This window comes from Salminus brasiliensis, chromosome 20 (assembly GCF_030463535.1).
Source record: "Salminus brasiliensis chromosome 20, fSalBra1.hap2, whole genome shotgun sequence".
NCBI lineage: Eukaryota > Metazoa > Chordata > Actinopteri > Characiformes > Bryconidae > Salminus > Salminus brasiliensis.
The window spans coordinates 19,495,080-19,515,080 of NC_132897.1; the positions used below are offsets into that span (position 1 = coordinate 19,495,080).

At 41.8% G+C, this 20,001-nt stretch overlaps 1 protein-coding gene across 1 annotated transcript in view; it reads right to left on the reverse strand.

Annotated features, from left to right (window-relative positions):
* Positions 1-20,001, reverse strand: part of tmem8b (transmembrane protein 8B) — a 221,663-nt gene that overhangs the window by 26,001 nt on the left and 175,661 nt on the right. Inside the window, exons 7-9 of the mRNA XM_072664458.1 lie at positions 5,221-5,317; positions 4,033-4,156; positions 1,081-1,223 (exon numbers count right to left, since the gene is read on the reverse strand). Coding sequence (XP_072520559.1) covers positions 1,081-1,223; positions 4,033-4,156; positions 5,221-5,317 — 364 coding nt within the window. The remainder of the gene's footprint in view (positions 1-1,080; positions 1,224-4,032; positions 4,157-5,220; positions 5,318-20,001) is intronic.

A 20,001-nucleotide genomic window follows, 5' to 3' on the forward strand; every position in this document is an offset into this window, starting at 1 on the left:
CACTTGCAATAGTGTTGCAAAGTGGCTGCTATGCTGTTCCTTAGTGGTTGCTATATTGTTGGTATAGCATTGCAAAGTGGTTGCTAGATGGGGGGGGGGGTTTGTTGGTAAGTGGTTGATATGGTTTTGCCATGGCATTGCAAAGTGATTACTAGATGGTAACTATGGTGTTGCTAAGAGGTTGCTGTGGTGTTGCTTAGTGGATGCTAGATGGTTGCTGTGGCGTTGCAATGTGGTATTTCAAGTGATTTGCTTTGCTATGGTGTTGCTTAGCGACTGCTAGGGTATTGTTAAGTAGGTGACATGATATCGGAGATGGTTGCTAGGGTGTTGCATAGCGATTGCTGTGGTACTCAATGTAGGTGGGTGGGTGTGTGCTACCAGTGTATTTGTATCAAATATCAAATAACAGACTTTTGCTCCTCATTCATTCCTATGGGGAAAATCCAAATACCTCCTTCTGTACTAACCTATACCCTTCTGGGAAAGCCTTACACTAGATGTTGGAAATTGCCAAGAGGCTGTCAATCACGAGAGCATTCGTGAGATCTTGTTGGATGATTGATTCTAGTATTCTAGCTCATCCCAAAAGTAGTGGATGGAGCCGCGGTACAACAAAAAGAACGCAGTTCCCCTACTCCACAGGCCAATACTGGAGGACTTTTTACCCCTTTAGACTACGCTTAGCATTTGGGAGCAGGGACCTTAGGCTCCAGAACAGCTCATTCTATTGGCAGTGCCTTTCTGTGAGGTTAGACGAGCAGTTGCTTGCCTGTGTCAGCAATGAATGCATCTTAAAGTAGCTGGATTTGAGAAGTTTTCTGTATTTAAACTTTTGGATATATATATATATATATATATATATATATATATATATATATATATATATATATATGTAGATGGCAAATTCAGAAACTGCATTTTTGACAGAATGCCTCGCTAAAGTGAGCTTCTAGGAAGAAATAAACTATATAAAGTGGCAGGCTTTTATGCTTGCCCCTGATGACTGCAAATTTGGAGGATTAACTCGAGAGTGGCTAAGGGAACTCATGGGGGAAAGCGGATTTAAGCTTCAGTCACCTGCTTTGCACTCGCATGCAGCATACAGGTAGTTGTTGGTGCGGAGGAGCTTGCACTGGCCATAGGTTCCACAGTCGTTGATGCATGGGGTCAGGTAAGAGCGAAGATACACTTCTGCTGTTATATTGGTGCACGCCTCAAACCTGCAATAGAGAACAAGGACATTAATGCGGATAGAATGAACATTGGGCAAAATTACTAAAAAGGCACATACCCTGCTTGGATCCCTACACTTTTAGGTATCATAGTTTTTTTTCCTAAAATTAAATATCATTGCTGCTCAATGCAAAACATGCATCTCCAAAATGGTGACAGGAGAAGGCAAAAATGTTCCAAGCCATTTAGAGCATTTGTATTGTCCTCAAGAATTATGGAGTTGCATGGTTTTCATTGGACAGCTGTGATATGATCCTTCATATCAGTCTTGCATTGGCTGAGTGGTGCAGCTGTCTAAGCGTTGACCCAATTATCAAGCGATCACTGTATTTTGTTAGCTGACATATAAGAACTAGCAGTATGTGCTCTCCGCTAAGAATGTTCAGCTGTCTAACGCTGCTTTGTTACCGGCTGTTCGTAAATATGCGGGAGACAAGGAGGTCGCTTCCCAGCATTGGGTAATAGGGGAAGACTGAGCTAGTGGGTCAGAACTGAAAGTGATTTAAAAACTGGATGGGTTATACTAAGAAAAACAGCTGCAGATCCACCACCTATATAATATGGTCTCCTGGGAGTCCCTGGTTTCAATTTTTGTTTTTAAAGTGCAAAACATTATCAATGAATGGTTCTTCTACAGACTGAAACTGAGACTGACTGTAGGAGGAAAAGTGGTAGGTCTTTTGCAGAGATGTTGGACAGCACAGATTTTCACCTGATCAATTATTCAAAAACAGAGGCCAACTCATTAAACAGGTGTTCCCCTCTCGTTCCGTCCATTCACTTATTCGGATAGGATGGGACACCTCCGCTGTACATCACAGCTCCAAAAAATGCTTGTCGGTTCCTTCATTTTTAGAGCGTAAAGCATACCATAAACTCTCTCCCTGAAACTTGTTGTAAGCAACCTTCCTCTGACTTTGAAAGAAGGCCATATTCAAATTCCTGGTCTGAGAATAGCTGGCATGGAGCAACAACCAATCCTCTGCAAGTTGAATTGGAGTTCAGAAGTTGAAGCATGTCTGCAGATTCTGCGTAATCCCAAAAGAAGGGGAAAAAAACCCCTACAAGATAAAAGGTGACCTTATGTTTAAGGATAATGTCTCACATCTTCTGAAGTGAGTAGATATGGAGGTGTATTCCCCACTGTGATAGCGAGAACTAAAGAGTTTCTGTCGGCCATTTTAAATGACGCTCTCAAACTTTACCTGAACTCTCTGCCTTCCTGTTTAATTTGTGTCAGTGTTTTGAAAAGGCTACAATGTTTGAGGTTAGCCATGCAGCACTGTGTGTGAGAGTGGATGTCCCAGGGAAAGAATAGCAGTCATATGTAAGGATTAGAATTGATGCAGTAGTATTTTTCACTGTATTCTTTTTTTGTTGGGGCCAAAAATGCTCAGACATGATTTACAATCAGCCTATTTACAATCCTGTTATTTTGCCTGGGAATGAAACGCCCTGTCCGCTTTTCCACTGCAGGGCAGAACAGTTTGAGCACATAGGGCTTGGCATGCAGCGTTACGTTAGCTAGCGGAATGTACGGTTTCATCTCACATTGTTAAGGCGGCGTTAGCACAGGCTTGTCAAATGGCGCTACTGCGGTGTTGGCTCATCCAACATCAGTAGCGTGGACTTAGCAAGGCCCAGTTTGCTAAGTTACAGCTTGTATTGACTGGGGGAGTGGTGGCTCAGCGGTTAGAGCGCCGGGCTATCGATAACAGGGTTGTGGGTTAGATTCCCGGGCACGGCAAGCTGCCGCTGTTGGGCCCTTGAGCAAGGCTCCCCTAGCATTCCCCGGGCTCTTCTGCAGACACGAGGCTGGTTTGCATCGCAGCCTATTTTCCTTCAACTAGCAGTTAGGTGGTCATGTCTCAGAAAATGGACTAAGGGCGTATTCACGCCCATAGTTCATTAGCTCTGCTCTAATCAGTTAATGAGTTTTCACCATGGTGAGTTTCCCTTTAAGCTTACAGTGACTTACACAAGTTCTTCGCTGTTTACTCAGAAAATGTTCGTAGCTAGTTTGTATAGACTAGGATCCAAAACATCCCTCTAAGCTTACATATGCTAAATACAAAAGTCAGTATGGAGACCATAATACTCAACACTACACTTTGCCTAAGTACCTTTGCCTAAGGAGGAGATGGGTCTTCAATTAGTGCCTCTGCCGTTCGGACACCCAGGGGAAGTTCGTTCTGCCACTTCGGTGCCAGGACAGAAAAATAGCCTGGGTGCTTGTCTTCCATGGATTTTAAGGGAGGGCAGATCAGGCCAAGCCGTACTTTAAGCCGAGCCATACTTGTCTCGCAACAAACCATGATAGACAGTAAAGATCGTGATGAGGTTTTATCTGCTTATTGGTCAGATCCGTCGGGACGGGAGCAAGAAAGTAAATACATGAAGAAAGTCATGGTATGTCACTTCCATGTACTGAGCTAAAGACGGTTTTTCATTCCTTCAGTGAAAGCATTGTTTCAAGCATAAATTCAATTTACTGCTTTTCCCCTTTATCCTAAATGTAGTCAATACGTTGATTAGATATGTTTGCTTCCTCAGTTTTGTGCTAGAACTACGAGCGGGAATGTCAGATGTGGGGGTTCTCCGGTAAATTTGTGTAGGGATCTAAGCATGCACTTAGCATGATGCTTTTTGGTGAACCTTGTGGTCTAAACTTCTTGTTGGCTACATGAGCCTCACAGCTCCAGTACGAACCCACACGTCTTCTGGTTTGGAATTGTGTTAAACGTGCAAACAGTGGTGTTCCAACAACTTAGCTTGTCTGAGACCCGCTAAACTCACCCACGCTCTGTGAAGCATAGAGATCGGAGGCTGAGGTACCAGGTCCCAGTCTGTGGGTATGGGATTCGCAGCTTCGTAATGTTTGTAGTGGTGTTCACAGACAACAGAAACCCTGAAACGGCTTCTGGAAGAGTTGCAGAAGAAGAAAGAGAGGGAGAAAGAAGAGGAACAGTTTTGTTTACAGCTACAAAAATAGCTTAGCAGAGTTGAGGTTTAGTGTGATTGTGAGGGAGTACAACTGCAAATGGAAAGACTGTTATTCCTCTTTAAAGATGGCAAAATCATCCCTGCTATCAACTTCTGGAAATGAACTTTCAAACTGACTTTGCAACCTTTGTACATTGCTGTGCACAAATGTGTATTTTGAATAATTGTTCATGTGTAAAATTAGAAATGCATAAATTTGATGAATTAGCATTTCCTGACTAGCATTTGAATTAGAATAAAGTCTTATTTGGGGCAAGTGAGACACTTTTTGGTGTCTGTTTCTTTGGTTGGGAGACAATATGTATATATGTATTACAGTAAGGTAATTAATTTAGTAGAACAGCTGTATTTACAGGTACGTCTCTGTGATACTGTGGTAACATGTCTGTGAAACTACACAGCAACTATCTGTTCTTATACAATCATAGTATGCAGAACTACTGTGCAGTATACACACGCTACCAGCTACATATTTATGTGCATAAAGTTTATAGTCTAATAAATACTAGATATTTACTATTCCATAAACCTGCTTCTAATACTTACATAATAGTTAATGCCTGAGAACATCCCTGCCTTCTTTCTCCCAGGGCAGTCTCTTTCACATGTCTATAGTCCTCCTCATATCACTTACCAATGGCATTGTTGTGAACAAGGCCAGCTGAGATTCCATATTTTCTCCCCACCACAGAAACAGACACCAAAGTGTTTCCATTTCCCCCCTAAAAGCCCCCATGTGTTCCCTTTCCCTTTCATGTAATCTCGTCACTTTAAATTGGTCTTATTGAACGCTGCTATGAGAGCCTTTGGAAACAATTTAGTGAGCCTTACTGGCGCTTTACCAAGCCATACAATACAGAGTCATCTCTCTGCTTTTTTTTTTTTTACGTTCTCTATGAGGCGTACAACAGGGGGCTATAGTGCTCGAATCATACAAGATTTTACACAGCTCTGGTGGGCTAAATCTTAAGCTTCTCCTACCAGATTCACATTTGACGGAGGAGTTGTCCCGAAGAGCCAGTGGCATCCCGTGGTTCAGGCAGCCGAAGACCGTCATGTTCTCCCCTTTCGCAGAAGACTATAGAAAAAGAACACAGCAAGACTATTATAGAACACATAATACAAACCGCATATACTCTTAATTTAGAAGTGCTTGGCTTGGATGTGTGTGTGTGTGTTCTAATAATAATTTAAAAAAAACTTGTGTTGGTATAGAACCGTCTATGAGGAGGATCTTTATACGTTGCTTTTTACAGTGCAGCGCTTTGCAAGTAATAATAAGACTAAACACTAAAAACCCAAGACTTGAATCAGTACCTCAGATACTCAAGGCTTGACTCGAACTCGCATCCCAGAGACTCTTCACGCAACACTTCACTCAAACTTTTGCCATAGAGACTGAAGACGTCTCTCAGTTTTACGCACCTGAGACTCAGGACTTGATTCAGACTTTCACTCCAAGCACAAAACTTAACTTCGAATCACACCTCAGAGCCTCGATTCTAAGTCGCAGAGGCTCAGGACTTGACTCACACCAAAAACACTCTCCTCAGACTCAACTCACGACAGAGACTCAAGACCCGAGTGAGATTCACACTTACACCCAGAATCCAGGAAACTGAAGACTTCTCTCAGTTTCACACCCCAGAGATTTGACTCAATTTGGACTTGCACCCCAGAGACTCGTGACTTCTTTCAGACTCGAATCTGGGTGATTCACAAATCGATTTTCACTCTGAACACAAAGACTCATGAATTGCCCAGAGTCAGATTCAGACCTACACTCATTAGTCCAGAAACATAAGACTTCACTCAGAGACTCAACTCAATTTGGAATCACATCAAAGAGACTCGAACCTTAGTGAATCAAGAATCGACTTTCAGTCGCAACACAGAGTCTCAAGGCTCGACCTGAGTCAGATTCAGACCTAAACCTGTAACTCCAGAAAGGTAGCACTATGCTCAGATTCCCACCCAGAGACTTAAATAGGACTCACGCCCAATAGACTCATGACTTCTCTCAGACTTGAATCTTAGTCACTCGAGACTCGACCTCAACTTGAACCTTAGTGACTCGAGGCTCGAACTGGGTCAGAGTCAGACTCAGCCTTACACTCAAAACCCAAGCAACTGAAGACTTGCCTCAGCAAGCTTAGTACAATTCAAAGGTATACAACGAGAAGGACCGAATGCTGACGACAGCCTAGCTGGAGTGAGTAAAATGTAAGTTTTAGGACATAAAGGAGGTGGCCTATTGACAGAAGGTAACTGATTTGCTAGTTCACAGGCTGGGGGGGGTGGGTTCTACTGGGGGTTACTGCAGCTGCCTGTTCCTGCACTGCCCTCTGAATGTCTGCAGCAATCTGAAAATAAAGCTGTTCACCCCCGTATCTCCCTCACAGCGCATGAATAATAGAAAGCGCTCACACAGAAGCGAATCCAGGACACAAAGCAAATTAGCCAGTCTAGAAAGGAAGATAGAGAGAGAGAAAGACAGAAATAGAGCAAGACAGTATTAGAGGAAAAGTGTGTGGGTGGTTGAGAGATGCAGAGAGTAAGAGATATAGAATGTAAGAGAGCAAGATTGTCTTTTTTTTGTGAGTGTGTTATTAAGAGTAAGAAACTGTGTGATCTGTGTGTCTATGATCGAGTGTTTAAAGGAAGACTGTGTGTGTGTGTGTAAGGAAGAGAGAGCGCAAACAGAAAGTGTCATGTCCTCTTTGGTTAATCAGAGCTGTTAGTTAGATGCTGTGGGCCGCTGAGCTCTCTGGGTAATGCAGTTTAATAATTGAGTGACTTATGTTGTTGCTGCTGCCTCATTAAAGCACAACAAGGCATGATGGACCCCGAAGAAGCCACGTCTGCCTGGTGGCTTTCAGAAGCGACAGACTGCATTCTGAAGTCTAGGTCTCAGGCCTGGTGTTACAAATCCTGTGTTTTTTCCATTCCAGCAGGTTGCTGACACAGAGCAGAAATAACAAGGAACGCATTACACCTGCTTTAGACTTGAGCTCGGTATCTCTTTCATTTACAATAAACCTCTTTCAATGGACCTCTTTCACTGATCTTAAAGGCTCTTAGAGGCTTAGCGCTTTCTATACCTGTCCTACAGATCAGAAACACTCCTCAGGAGCCAGCTGTGGATTTTGCCTATGACAGATCATCACGGCATATCATGTAAATTTTATCATCACGGTCAGTTAACTTTGTTTGAGTGGGCACCCTGATTGATTATAGCTGTGTCCCAAAAGCTGCATTTCTCTGGAGAAGAACCCTTCGTAAACAGCCCAGAATTGCCACCTATGTTCAGAGCGATTTGTAGGACAACAACTACTATATCCTTTCCAGCCCTTGATTACCCACAGTTCTCTGCATACAGAACACATAAAAAAACTGAATGAAAATGGCGAAAAACTAAGCCTCCAGAGAAGAACATGTTTAAAATGTTTGTAGTTTCACTTCCGTGAAACAATGAAAGCACAATTGCAAGAGGCGGGATCTTTCTGGTGATGTCACAATGCTGTCTGGTTAGACTGTTATATTTGTGGGACCAATAGGCCACTGAGAAGGAGTTTTTGCAGGACAGGCCTACCGAGGACCCGCCTTACCGCGGCTGCAGCCTAGGCTTTGGGAAACAGCTTGTGTATCTAGATGACATGTAGGAGATGTGAACACAAGGCAAATCATTGGACAGCTCAATACGCTTGCAGGAGAACACTAACTGCCAATTATGGCAGTCGGCTAGCAGACGTTCATGTTGGCGAGCATCATGCTGAACGATGGGTAGGGCATCCCGGAGGGAGCGAGGTCAGTTATGCTCTCGTTGGGTGATGGATAGCTGTGGCATTACAACTGATAATAAAGGTAAAGGTAAAAGTGCACGTATTTGAAATGTGTCCTCCGCATTTAACACATCTGTGGTAGTGAACACACATACACACACACTAGTAAACTAGGGGCAGTGAGTACACACACACACCCAGAGCCTTGGGCAGCCAACTCCAGCGCCCGGGGAATAGAGAGGGTAAAGGGCCTTGCTCAAGGGCCCAACAGTGGCAGCTTGCCAAGCCCGGGAATCGAACCCACAACCCTGTTACTGATAGCCCGGCGCTCTAACCGCTGAACCACCACTGCCCCTTTTACAATACAGTGGGTAGAGAAAAAAAAAATCATGTAACTGGATTTCAAGCTAACGATACTGAGTATTGCTGTGCTAGGCAAAGGTTTAGCCAGGTGACTTTTCTTTTTTTATAGTCGTAAATCCAAGCATATTAAAATGTCTCCAGTTTTTTCACTTATATACATACACCCAAGCACACACACGTGTGTAAAGCACTAGACTGTCCAACAGAAGAGAAGCTAGTGCATCTGTATTAATCACCATTATCCAGCTTGCCGTTTGCTGTGTTCACTGTTGCTTGGTATGCAGGGCGGATCGCTAAAATGTCGATACTGTGCCAAGCACCTGTGTTCATCTGGCCCTGGACCAGACCCCAATCTGGGAAGTACACTTCCAAACAATGACTGATGGCTAGCAGAGCTGAGCTCAGGGCAGTGCCTTGGCTGTCATTCAAACCACTCTCAAAATTAACAAGCAGCGAAAAGTGTTCTGCCGCCGGAGTGACCACAGGATAGCGCATGAGTCAAGCCGTCAAGTGGGAAAACCGCATTCAAACCACAAACGCGGCCATTAAATGCCCAAGACAGCTCCTGTGACCAGATGCTGACCATCAGCCAAGGTTATCGAGGGCAGCAGCTGACGAGGAACTAACGACGGATGTTAATTTTGCCCAGCCCACGTGGCTGGCACTAACGCTGGCCAGCTTTACTGTGTTAGAGCACAGATGCAGATGACTTTGCATTTCAGCTCGTGAAATCTACAGCTTTCGCTCTGGGCACTGGTTCAACTTGGCTCCAGCCATTTCATTTATGAGATACGACTATAGACTGATTAAGAACTCTCTGGATGTACAACTTCGAGCCAGAAAAGTTCGCTTTTTCAGGGTAACCCTATCTCACCAAACAAATTATCTGCAATGCTTTCAGAGACTTTGGGGCAGAGGCACTAATTACGGATGGTCTGCAGACAGCGTGCGCTTGTGAGGATGGCCTTCTTTCAGGTCATCTTATTTCATTTGACTTGGTGTGTCAAAGTATTGGGTTCTAACTTGTAACACTTTGAGAGAGAATAATTAAGATATTAGTTTGACGCATTACATTAAAATATCAAGAGAAGAAGTAACTGTAAGCATGCCATGTAAAAGCTCTGGTATTGAGCTGTGAGTGTGGCCTTTCACAGTTGCTCAGCTACAGGAAGCAAGCGTCTGAGGATTTATGATTGCCTGGGAGGCATGTCAATCATATTTACACAAATTGTGTCATAGTGACTGAAACAAATAGCTGAAAAAACTGAAACTTCAGGCGAAATTTGAAAGAAATAGAGGGAAAAATATACATGTCGCCTTTTTTGAGCAGCAACAATTGCCTGAATTTCCTTTTTTCTAGTCAAAACAACCCATAGGCAGAAATTATTCATTTTTTAAGGAAATGGAAAAGGGGGAAAGCACATATATTTAGCCATCAATTTCACAAGATTCGACAACTAAATCCAACTTTTTTTTCATTGTTTAATGTGTTTATTAAAGTTTCCATTTTTTTCCAGAAATCTTGCTTTCAGTTCTTCTGCTGAAATCTGCTATGAATTTTATTTTATTTTTTTAAGACTGAGTTCAGAGTTGCTGGTTTTCATTTTTCAGTAAGATTCTCAAACATCTCCACACCCTTTCAGACCCACAGTTTCAACGTCTCAGACTGTCCGAGTCGTCTCCTCACAGTGGAGACATGAACAGGAACGCCTGTGAAGGTTCTTTGATCTGAAGCCTGGGCAAAGCTTGATTTTCTCCTCACTCTAAAAGATGAAAGCTTTAAGAGCTGTTTATTAGAAGGGGGCAGTATTGGTGGTTTATGAGGTCTTGTACAGGTGTACAAGACTCTGAATAATTTTCTCTGAATAATTGTTTAACCGCTTTTGAAAACCTTGTGAATCTCTCTTGCTAGAAGTATGGTCTCTGACTTTTGCTCAGCACTGTAGTACATAATACAAAATAGAGAGCTGGCTCATGTGAAATGTCAGTGCAGAGTAATAGTCAATGTATTAGCTTGTGGAATACAGTTTTCTTTCTTTTCTGTGTGTGAAAACTCCTCGCTATGCATGCCTACATACTAGAGGCTGACGGGGTGTCCGAAACGTAGTCTCCTAATGTATTTGAGTCGGGAGGCTGCGTCAGCTCGGTAAGACCAGAAATCTGTCTGTATGCGGAAAAAGCATTGAAAAAGATCTGACCATTTCAGATTTTGCTGCAACGGATTCTGATGAGGACACATAAGCCAGGGTTGGAATAGCAAATGTGTCATTTATCGACATGTAGACATGCGAAAATGGTTGTAGATAACATAAATTATGTAGAGATCATTCGCAGCTTACTCATTACTCATTTCATTTTGGGTTCAAACTTTTGTTAATTATCAGTTCCGCCAGACATTTTTACACCTTTTCATATATTATATTATACATATAATCAAAGATTCTCTTTCTATTCCATTAATTATAAATTTTGTGATGAATATCTATTTCCATTTATTTCTTTTTGAGATTATTCCAGTTGAGCATGACTGGATTATACCTAATTATACCTGAAGAGAGTGACCATAGCCTGCCATTAATCTTGCAGAGACTTACTTGATGGCACTGGAAAAATACAGCTGACCTTCCACTTATCATTGTACTTTCTAATAAATATACATTGGACTCAGTGGACATTTACAGCATGCGACTAAGATTATTTTCAGGGATACTCATTCAGCACTCAGGGAGGGGGGGCATATGGGGGCTCTTTAACATCTTTATACAGGTGCTGGTCATAAAATTTGAATAAAACGTTTTGAATAAAAAATGAAACTTGTTATACATTATATGTATTATATTCATTCATTACACACAAACTGATATATTTCAAGTGTTTATTTCTTTTAATGTTGATGGTTATAACTGACAACTAATGAAAACCTCAAATTCAGTATCTCAGAAAATTAGAATATCAACTTTATGGAGATGCAGATTTCATTTTCCAACAGGACTTGGCACCTGCACACAGTGCCAAAGCTACCAGTACCTGGTTTAAGCACCATGATATCCCTGTTCTTAATTGGCTAGCAAACTCGCCTGACCTTAACCCCATAGGAAATCTATGGGGTATTGTGAAGAGGAAGATGCGATACGCCAGACCCAACAATGCAGAAGAGCTGAGGACCACTATCAGAGAAACCTGGGCTCTTATAACACCTGAGCAGTGCCACAGACTGATTGACTCCATGCCATGCCGCATTGCTGCAGTAATCCAGGCTAAAGGAGCCCTAACTAAGTATTTAGTGCTGTACATGCTCATACTTTTCATGTTCATACTTTTCATTTTTTGTATTGGTCTTAAGTAATATTCAAATGTTCTGAGATGCTGAATTTGTAGTTTAATTAGTTGTCCGTTATAATAATCAAAATTAAAAGAAATAAACCCTTGAAATATATCAGTCTGTGTGTAATGAATAAATATAACATACAAGTTTCACTTTTTGAATGGAATTACTGAAATAAATAAACTTTTTCATGATCTTCTAATTTTATGACCAGCACTTGTAATTTTATTCCACTCAATAAAAAACACGTCAAAACAATAGCAAGACCAAAACTGAGACATTTACAAGAGCTGTATAAAACCTTAGTCCATTTACAGTCCTGTTGACATGCACACCAGCATAGTCTGACTTTATAACAGTAAACGCCCACTTTGCCTAGTCAAACAGGGCCGAAACCAGGAAAATCTGTAAACAATGTGTAGGCAAAGGCAAAAAGACAAGGTCAAAACCAGGAAACCAAAACACCAGCAGAGTAGAAGGGGCAAGGCAAAGGACACCGACGAAGTACGAGAAAAAGGGTCAAACATAATAATGCAATAACAAGAAACGCTCAAAATTTCATAGAGTAAAAGGCAAACAGTCAGGTTTATATACTCTGATCAGCCTTAACATTACTACCACCTGCCTGAGCAGTAGTAGCCATAGACTAATATGAGCGAATGGAGTGTATGATGAATCTGGAGGCAGTGTTTAGTCTGCAGTGAATTTGTAGAGATGATTCCGTCTGGTCAAAAAACTGGAACCTAGAGAGTTCAAAAGGGGAAAGGTTCCTCCCATTGTTGTCTGTATTTGTATTGTTTAGAAAGTATTATCTGTTTGTTCTAAAAAAAATAAAAAAAAATAATGCATTCGTCTTCAGTTAGCCCTCCAGAAATGAAGCTAAGCCTGCTTTGAATTCATTGTTTTCGTGACGCCCAGACTGCTTTTTACCATGATTTTGTTTTGGAAATAAAACTCCTCATGTACCATCTGTGACTTGTGCCGCAGTAGCCCTTCTGTCAGTTCGACCCTTTGTTGCCCCCTTGCATTGATGAGCCTTGGCTGCCAGTAGGTATTCACCATTGCTGACCAGAAGCACCCCACAAGCCGTTCCGTTTCAGAGCTACTTTGACCCAGTGGTCTCGCCATAACGACTTGGCCCTTGTCCAGAACTTGCTGAGACCTTCAAGCCTGCCCATTACAAGAACCAACAGTTCAGTTACAATCCAACTTGTACCCCAGAACTTGACAGGGTGAGTGGTCATAATGTTTTGGCTCATCCATAACATCTGACAGGGGTGATGTTAATAAGATTTCATCATGTGGTTCTAATGGCCGCTGTCTAGAGGTTGAATATACATACGCAAGGCAGCAGGTGATGAACATGTTAAAAGTAGGACATATGGGCATCTGAGCCACTTTGACAAGAAACAAAGACTGGATCAGAACATGTCCAAACCAGTAGGTCTTGTGAGGTGTTCCCAGCATACAGTGGTCAGTACCTATCAAACGTGCTCCAAGGAAGAACAACCAGAGAACCATTGACAGGGTCGCTGGTCGGCCAAGACTCAGCGGATTAAAGGGTAGCCCATTTGGACAGGATCCGGTCTTGGTGACTACAGGATATTACCAGACCGCTTCAGAGATCTTGTGGAGTCCATGCCTTAACAACTCTAAGCTGTTTTGACTGATTGGGTCATTGGGGACCTATTACAGTATTAGGCAGGTGGCTGATCGCTGTACAGCGCACACATATAGAGTTTCATTTCACAGTACTTCCTTCCTTGGTTTAGCATATCTTAGTCCCACAGGGTTCTATTTTAGGGCCTTTGAAACTGATTTTCCTAAACCTACCATTCTTTTGCCATACTGTCGAAATGTGAAAATTAAGCTATAAAACATCCTTTAAATGGGTAAAGAACCTTTACTTCAATCCCTTGAACTCCAGGTTTATTGTTCAGTTATTAATTCAACTTCAGAAACTATTATTTGGTAAGCATTAGGTTTGGCATATCTTGCAGAGTCCCACGGGGTTCTATTTTAGGGCCTATGAAACTGATATGAAATATGACAGTAATGGAGTTATTGTGTGAACCACTAATGTGTGGGCTTACAGGGTCTAAGCATCTAAACATCTTCACATCTCTCTTTTTAAAAAATGTTATTCTTTATAGAAGAACATCAAAGAACTCAAAGAACATCGCACAAGAGTGGCTGAAGAATCATTACATTCTAAGTATGAATCATTATTCATTGAAGCATTTATTTTTCACTCAGCAGGAGGATTGAGCGTGGCTGCAGTTCTCGTGTCTAAAATGTCCTTGCGCTAGCTTGCTGTTGAAATCACATGCTCTCATTGCTCTTCACCTTGAAGGACATAATTACCGTGAGAGCACTGCCCTCTCGGGCCCTGCAGCAATCACCTAAGACTGGCTGGCAGGGCTGAATCAGGCTCGACCTCAAACTGTCTACAAGAGCCACTCAGAGCGCCCTGGGGGGAATGTTTTCGCCCCCGCCCCACACACAGACACACACACACACACACATACACTCGCACATTGACTCACCTTCACACAGGGTGGTCTCTCTCTGTCACGCACACACACAGACACACACACAGGTTCCATTCTCTGGCCTTTGCTACAGCTCATTAGCCCATCTTTCCCCTCTTGGCATTCTATCAAGCGCAAGTGTCTGTTTGAGGACAAACTCAGTAGCTAAGGGGGCAGTGTATGTTTGTGTGGTGTGTGTGTGTGTGTGTGTGTGTGTGTGTGTGTGTGTGTGTGTGTGTGTGTGTGTGTGTGTGTGTGTGTGTGTGTGTGTGCGCGTGCTGGCCCCATCATATTTATATTAGCACAGAAAAGAGGCCAGGCCACTTGGCTAAACACTCTGTTTACATTTCCACAAGCCCACAAAGTCAAAGGGAGGTTAAACAAACTCTATGCAATTTTATTGGATGGAGAAAGAAAATCAACACAGAAGCTACCCTGACCTCTTGACCCCACAAACTAAATTGGCCAACAAGGGCAGCAACCAAACTTGTCATTTAGCTTTGTTCCGCTTGGGTCAGAATCAGGTCAAGACATTAGAAACTACAGTTAAAAGAGGAGCCAGCTGTGATCTTTGCTTCACAGGATATGAGAGGTACACGGTATGAGAGGTAAACATCTTCGTGATGTTCCAAAAATAGACCCATTTACATATGGCCACATATATATTTGTATAAAGCAGTGTAGTCTAACTTTAATCTGCCCATGTGCACTGCTTGAAATACAACAGCTTATATACACTGAATGGACAAAAGTATTGGGACACCTGCTCATTCATTGTAATGAAAGGTATTAAATAAGAGATGATGTAGCTTTTATTGGAGTAACTGTCTCTACTGTGCAAGGAAGGCTTTCTACTAGATTGTGGAACATTTGATTGCATTCAGCCACTGGAGCATAAGTAAGCTCAGGTACTGAATAGTTCTGGATCTGGATAAACTGGGTGGAACTCCACAGTGCACGCTACAGTATGCAGTTCCACTGCTCCACAGTCCTAGCTAGCTGATGGATAGAGTATTAGACATTCAATCTAAAGTATTCACCCAAACGTATGAACATCTGCTCTTATCATTTTGTGGAGGACAAACGAACAGCAGAACATCTTTACCCAAAGAAATGACTCGGTTATGCAGCTCTGGTGAAGCGAAGTGAGGTTCTAGTGAGGTTCTTTACTGAATTGGCTTTTAGGCTAACATCTTACCTGATAGTCTCACACATACCCAACACATCTACTTCACCAGAGCATCATTACCAAGTTTCTCCTCCACAAAATGTCAAGAGACGTCTAATCGTTTGGGTTTTTGTGATGAGGGAAATGCTTGTATGCTATGCTCTAAATCAGTGTTTCTCAACCCTGGTCCTGGAGGCTCCTTACCCTGCACATTCTAGATCTTTTCCTGCTCCTGACACAGCTGATTGAAGTGGGTGTGATGTTTTATGTGTTATATTTAAAGCAACACTATGTAGCATTTTGTACCTTGAAAAAACAGCTTCAAAATCATTGTGTTCTACTGACTTGTAAATGGGAGGACATAGTGGCTGTCGATGCTGCTCCAGGCTCGGCACACTGCTAATTGCAGCATGGAACTTTGGAGAAGTGGGATGACACTTCCAAGAACCGTCTAGCGCAGCATAACCAAAGCCCTCATAGGTAAGTCTGTTCACTTGGTAGCCATTTTGCAATGTCACCAGGCAGTTATTTCCATATGAGATGAGGCTTCTGAGGCTTATATGTCTGTGAATGGGGAGAGACCAAAATACTCAAAATCGAGGGTCAGATTAGTAGTAGAGGGGAGCCTGGAAGCAAGAAATGACAATATTTCATAGTGTTGCTTTAAAGTAGCTGAATTCAGTCATTTGAGTGGTGGTTCTATTTATGGACAGAGTAAGTATAAAGCACAAAGAGTTTACATGAAATTCAGTCTTCAGTGTATTTCCCTCATTTCGATCCTTGCAGATTGCTTCACTCTTTTATTTATTTATTGTTTGTCAATGAATAATCCTCAAGTAATTAGCATAATGGGTCTCACTGTAGCACACCCAGCAGGCTATGAGTTTGTCAGCAAGTTGCTATGAGAAGCAGGCCTGGCGCAGTCCAGACTAAAGTAAACCTCTTGGTGTTCTGGAGAGTAGAACCGCAGCACTAAAGACACTATGACATTGCGTGACCCGACCATGTCTAGTAGCTTGTTTGCAGTGAAGTGTAATGTTGTGCGCTTTGTGGCCATGGAATTGAGTCTCCTGAGAGACCTTTCAGGGTCATTCAGCTAGACAGCTCGAGCTGAAAGGTCAAGACTGTGTAACTAATGTTGCTACTAGACGGTCTAAACGTCTAATTAAAGTTAACTATTAGTAGTTGTGGATGAGCAGTCAGCATTCTCGGTGTGCAGGTTTTAACCTTTTTCCTTAGAGAGGCCCCCAGGTGCTTGTTAGGCTCCTTGTCTTCTCAAAGCTTGAACCCTGCAGCTCTCTCTTGGATGGCTTTTCTGAGTGTGCCATCAGGCCTCTGCAACTGATCCAGAAGAAGTAGCACGACTCAAGGTCTTGGATCTTCCTAAGTTCAGCCATGTCACTCTGCTGCTGTGTACCCTTCACCGGCTTCTTGTGGCTGCCAACATCAGATTTTAAACCCTGATGCTGGCCTACGGAGTTAAAAATGGACCACAGCAGTGGTCAAAACCTGCTCAGATTGACCCACCAAGACACACTTTGCTTTCTCTTGACACCCGGGTGGTGAAATAAACTTCCTCTGGGAGCCCGAACAGCTGAGTAACTGAATGAAGACCAGGCTTGTTCAAGAGCCATTGATTTAAGTGGATTTAACTAATCTTGCATTAATTAAAAAAGGCTTGTGATTGCACTAATGGAAGGTCTTCTGTTTGCATTGTGCATTGCTCATACTCATACCTGTTTTCTGTTCAACTCATTTATTCTCTCTTGTTTTCAAAGGTTGATGACAGCCAGAGCAAGGCCAATGGAAGCTTGTTTATAGGGTTTTAGAATAATGCTTGATTTTTACTGTTATTTATCATCTGAGTGAAGGCTCATTTATACTGCCTTGCGTACGAATACGCTTACATACTACCATGCATTCTTTAGGTTACCATAGTTCAGAGTCAAAAGGTTTTGCCACCAACAAACTAGATGACTGTGGATGAGGTCCTGATAATGTACGTACTATAAAAAAGAAGAAAGAAATAGTGGGGTAAATGTCCGTAAATGTGGTGTCTTCGCCATGTCCATATGGCAATGGTCGTGTTTGTACTCATTGTGTCCATGTTTGAGCACTGAACTCTCTAAAAGCTTGTGGGGGCACTGTAGCCAATAGTTCAAGCCAGAGTATGGACCGAAGGCTGTGTCCGTATTTGTGTCCATATTTAACATTGAGCATAATGAGTTTAAGAAAAGACAAAAAACCTGACTCAGTAATTCAGATGAACATGAAGCTTACGATTTAACCTAAATGTTGATGATTTTCTTTTTTTAAAACTACTGTTAAAAGCTGAAACTCTTTTAGGTGCAAATTTGTTGTAACAGCTGAAAAGCATTGCTGACATGACTGCAAGATTGGTGTAGCAGCGTATTTGGTAACACTGCCTTCCCTGTGGAACACTAGGGTTTAATAGCCCAGCTGGGTAAGCACAACATGCTACACCAAAAAGAGTCCTTGGGCAAGACTCCTAAGTCTATAGTCAGCCTACCTGTGTAATGTGGTTCAAATGTAAGTGACTCTGGACAAGCATCAGCCAAATACCATAAATGTAAATAAAACGTTCATTGCAAAAATGTCTGCAAGAAAGTGCAGTAAATTAATAAAAAATATGATTTTTTTTATTCAAATTAAATTAATGATCTTTTATGTATAATTGTTTTCAATAAAATAAGGTCACAATGATATGTAACATTTCTACACCTGGCAGATGTTTATTTATTATCTACATAAAAAGACACAACCCCTTACAACCAACATGAGTGAGAAATGTATTTATTAGTGTGCATGTTTAGTGGTTAAATGTCATCATTGTGGGTTTTGTTGTTACTCAATTCCAGTATTGAGTAACAACTTATACTCAACAGGTGAATATGATCTATTAGACCTGGCATCATTCCTCCTGGCATCTGTTTTCTCTGCCCTGTCATCATACTTGATTTTTTCAAGGAATTTATTTGTAATCATTATAGCTGGCAAGCATGCTACACCAACTAATATAGCTCAGAAAGTTTGAGAAAGCTAAGAAAACCATGAAGAACAGCAAGCATGACGGATGGGTATGATTTATTTATTTATTTTTATTAACACTGAACACATGCAAGTTATGTTACGACACGAACATGAATACTTCTCGCATCTTCTTTCATGCTCATCACGGCCCTTTATGGTCTTCCTGGTCATTATACATATTTTTCTTAAAGGACTTGCCGACCAATTCTTGCTTCACAAGGCTTTCATTGAAGAGAAGAATCGTCACTTCAACAGCAGATGCATTTATGGATAATCTTCCAGACTTAACTATTATCTCCTTTCCATCTCACCCTGAAGACTGGAGCACATAGCAGAAAATCTACAATCTGTGCTCCGTTCACACTTGGATATTGGCTGTTAGGGAGAAAAATCTAGTGCCATACAACGACCACACGCATACTCTTAAAGAGGCTGCTCAAAGCAAAGAACATATGAATGCATTCAGCTATTGTAAGTGCCACGCATTTCTTATATCGGTGTGACTGCATGACTTGTCTAGTCCCTGTAAAGAAGTACTGCTAATAGAATAAGACTCTATGGAGCAGATAAACATGAACAAGTGGGTATAAAGCCTTCCACTGTGTTCTCTGGAATGATGAGCGTGTTCCATCCAATGCATTTGGGATGGGTTGTTGGGGATTGAGTTGGGGGTGAGGTGGGGTGGTGATCATGCAATACAATCATCACAGCAATGCTCAGTAATCTAGTAGAAAGCCTTCTTCCCTGGACAGTAGGAGACGGTCACTCAAAACAAAATCTGGAGAAACTCTTCTGTACTTTTGTCCAAATAGTGTAAAAGGAGACGAATAAAACTAGTTTTTTTCAGAATCTAATGAAAGCACAGCTTAACAGATTGCAGACATGGCTTAATTAAGTCGCTGTTTGTTTCATTTCTAGTAGGCAACAACAGAAACAACCCTAGATTCATCTTCAGGGCTTTGGTCAAACTAACTGGAGGCCACAAAGAAATGAAATCCCCAGCTGAAGTTAAAGCTGTATTTGTAGATGAAAGCCTCATCAGCTGAGATGTGCAGCAAGCTAATCTTCATGTGTACTTGATCCAGTGCCTACAGAGTAAACAGATCGCACCTAATGTCATTCAACCACTTCTTATCATAGTTAACTTTTCATGTGACCTCCGATTCTATCCAAATCACTAAAACTAGCATTTATTAATCATGATCAAAACACCTAATCTTGACCGTTGTTTGTTTGATCATTTATAGGCCAATAACAAATCTCCCATTCATCAGCAAGATCTCAGATAAAAGCCCACCTCCAAAATGACTGTGTTCATGAAAGCTTTTCAGTCTGGATTCAGTGTAATGGCACTGAAATTAATTAGAGAACCAATTATCTACTTTTGTCACTCAGCAGTGTATGTTGAGTCTTGACTGTGTGACTATTTTGGTGCTACTTAATCTCAGTGCCTTCTCCTGGTTTAGATTCAGTTTGAATGACTGTCATCAATGTGTTTATTTGAATAGTAAATGCTATTTGCACAAATGTGATTTATGGTGT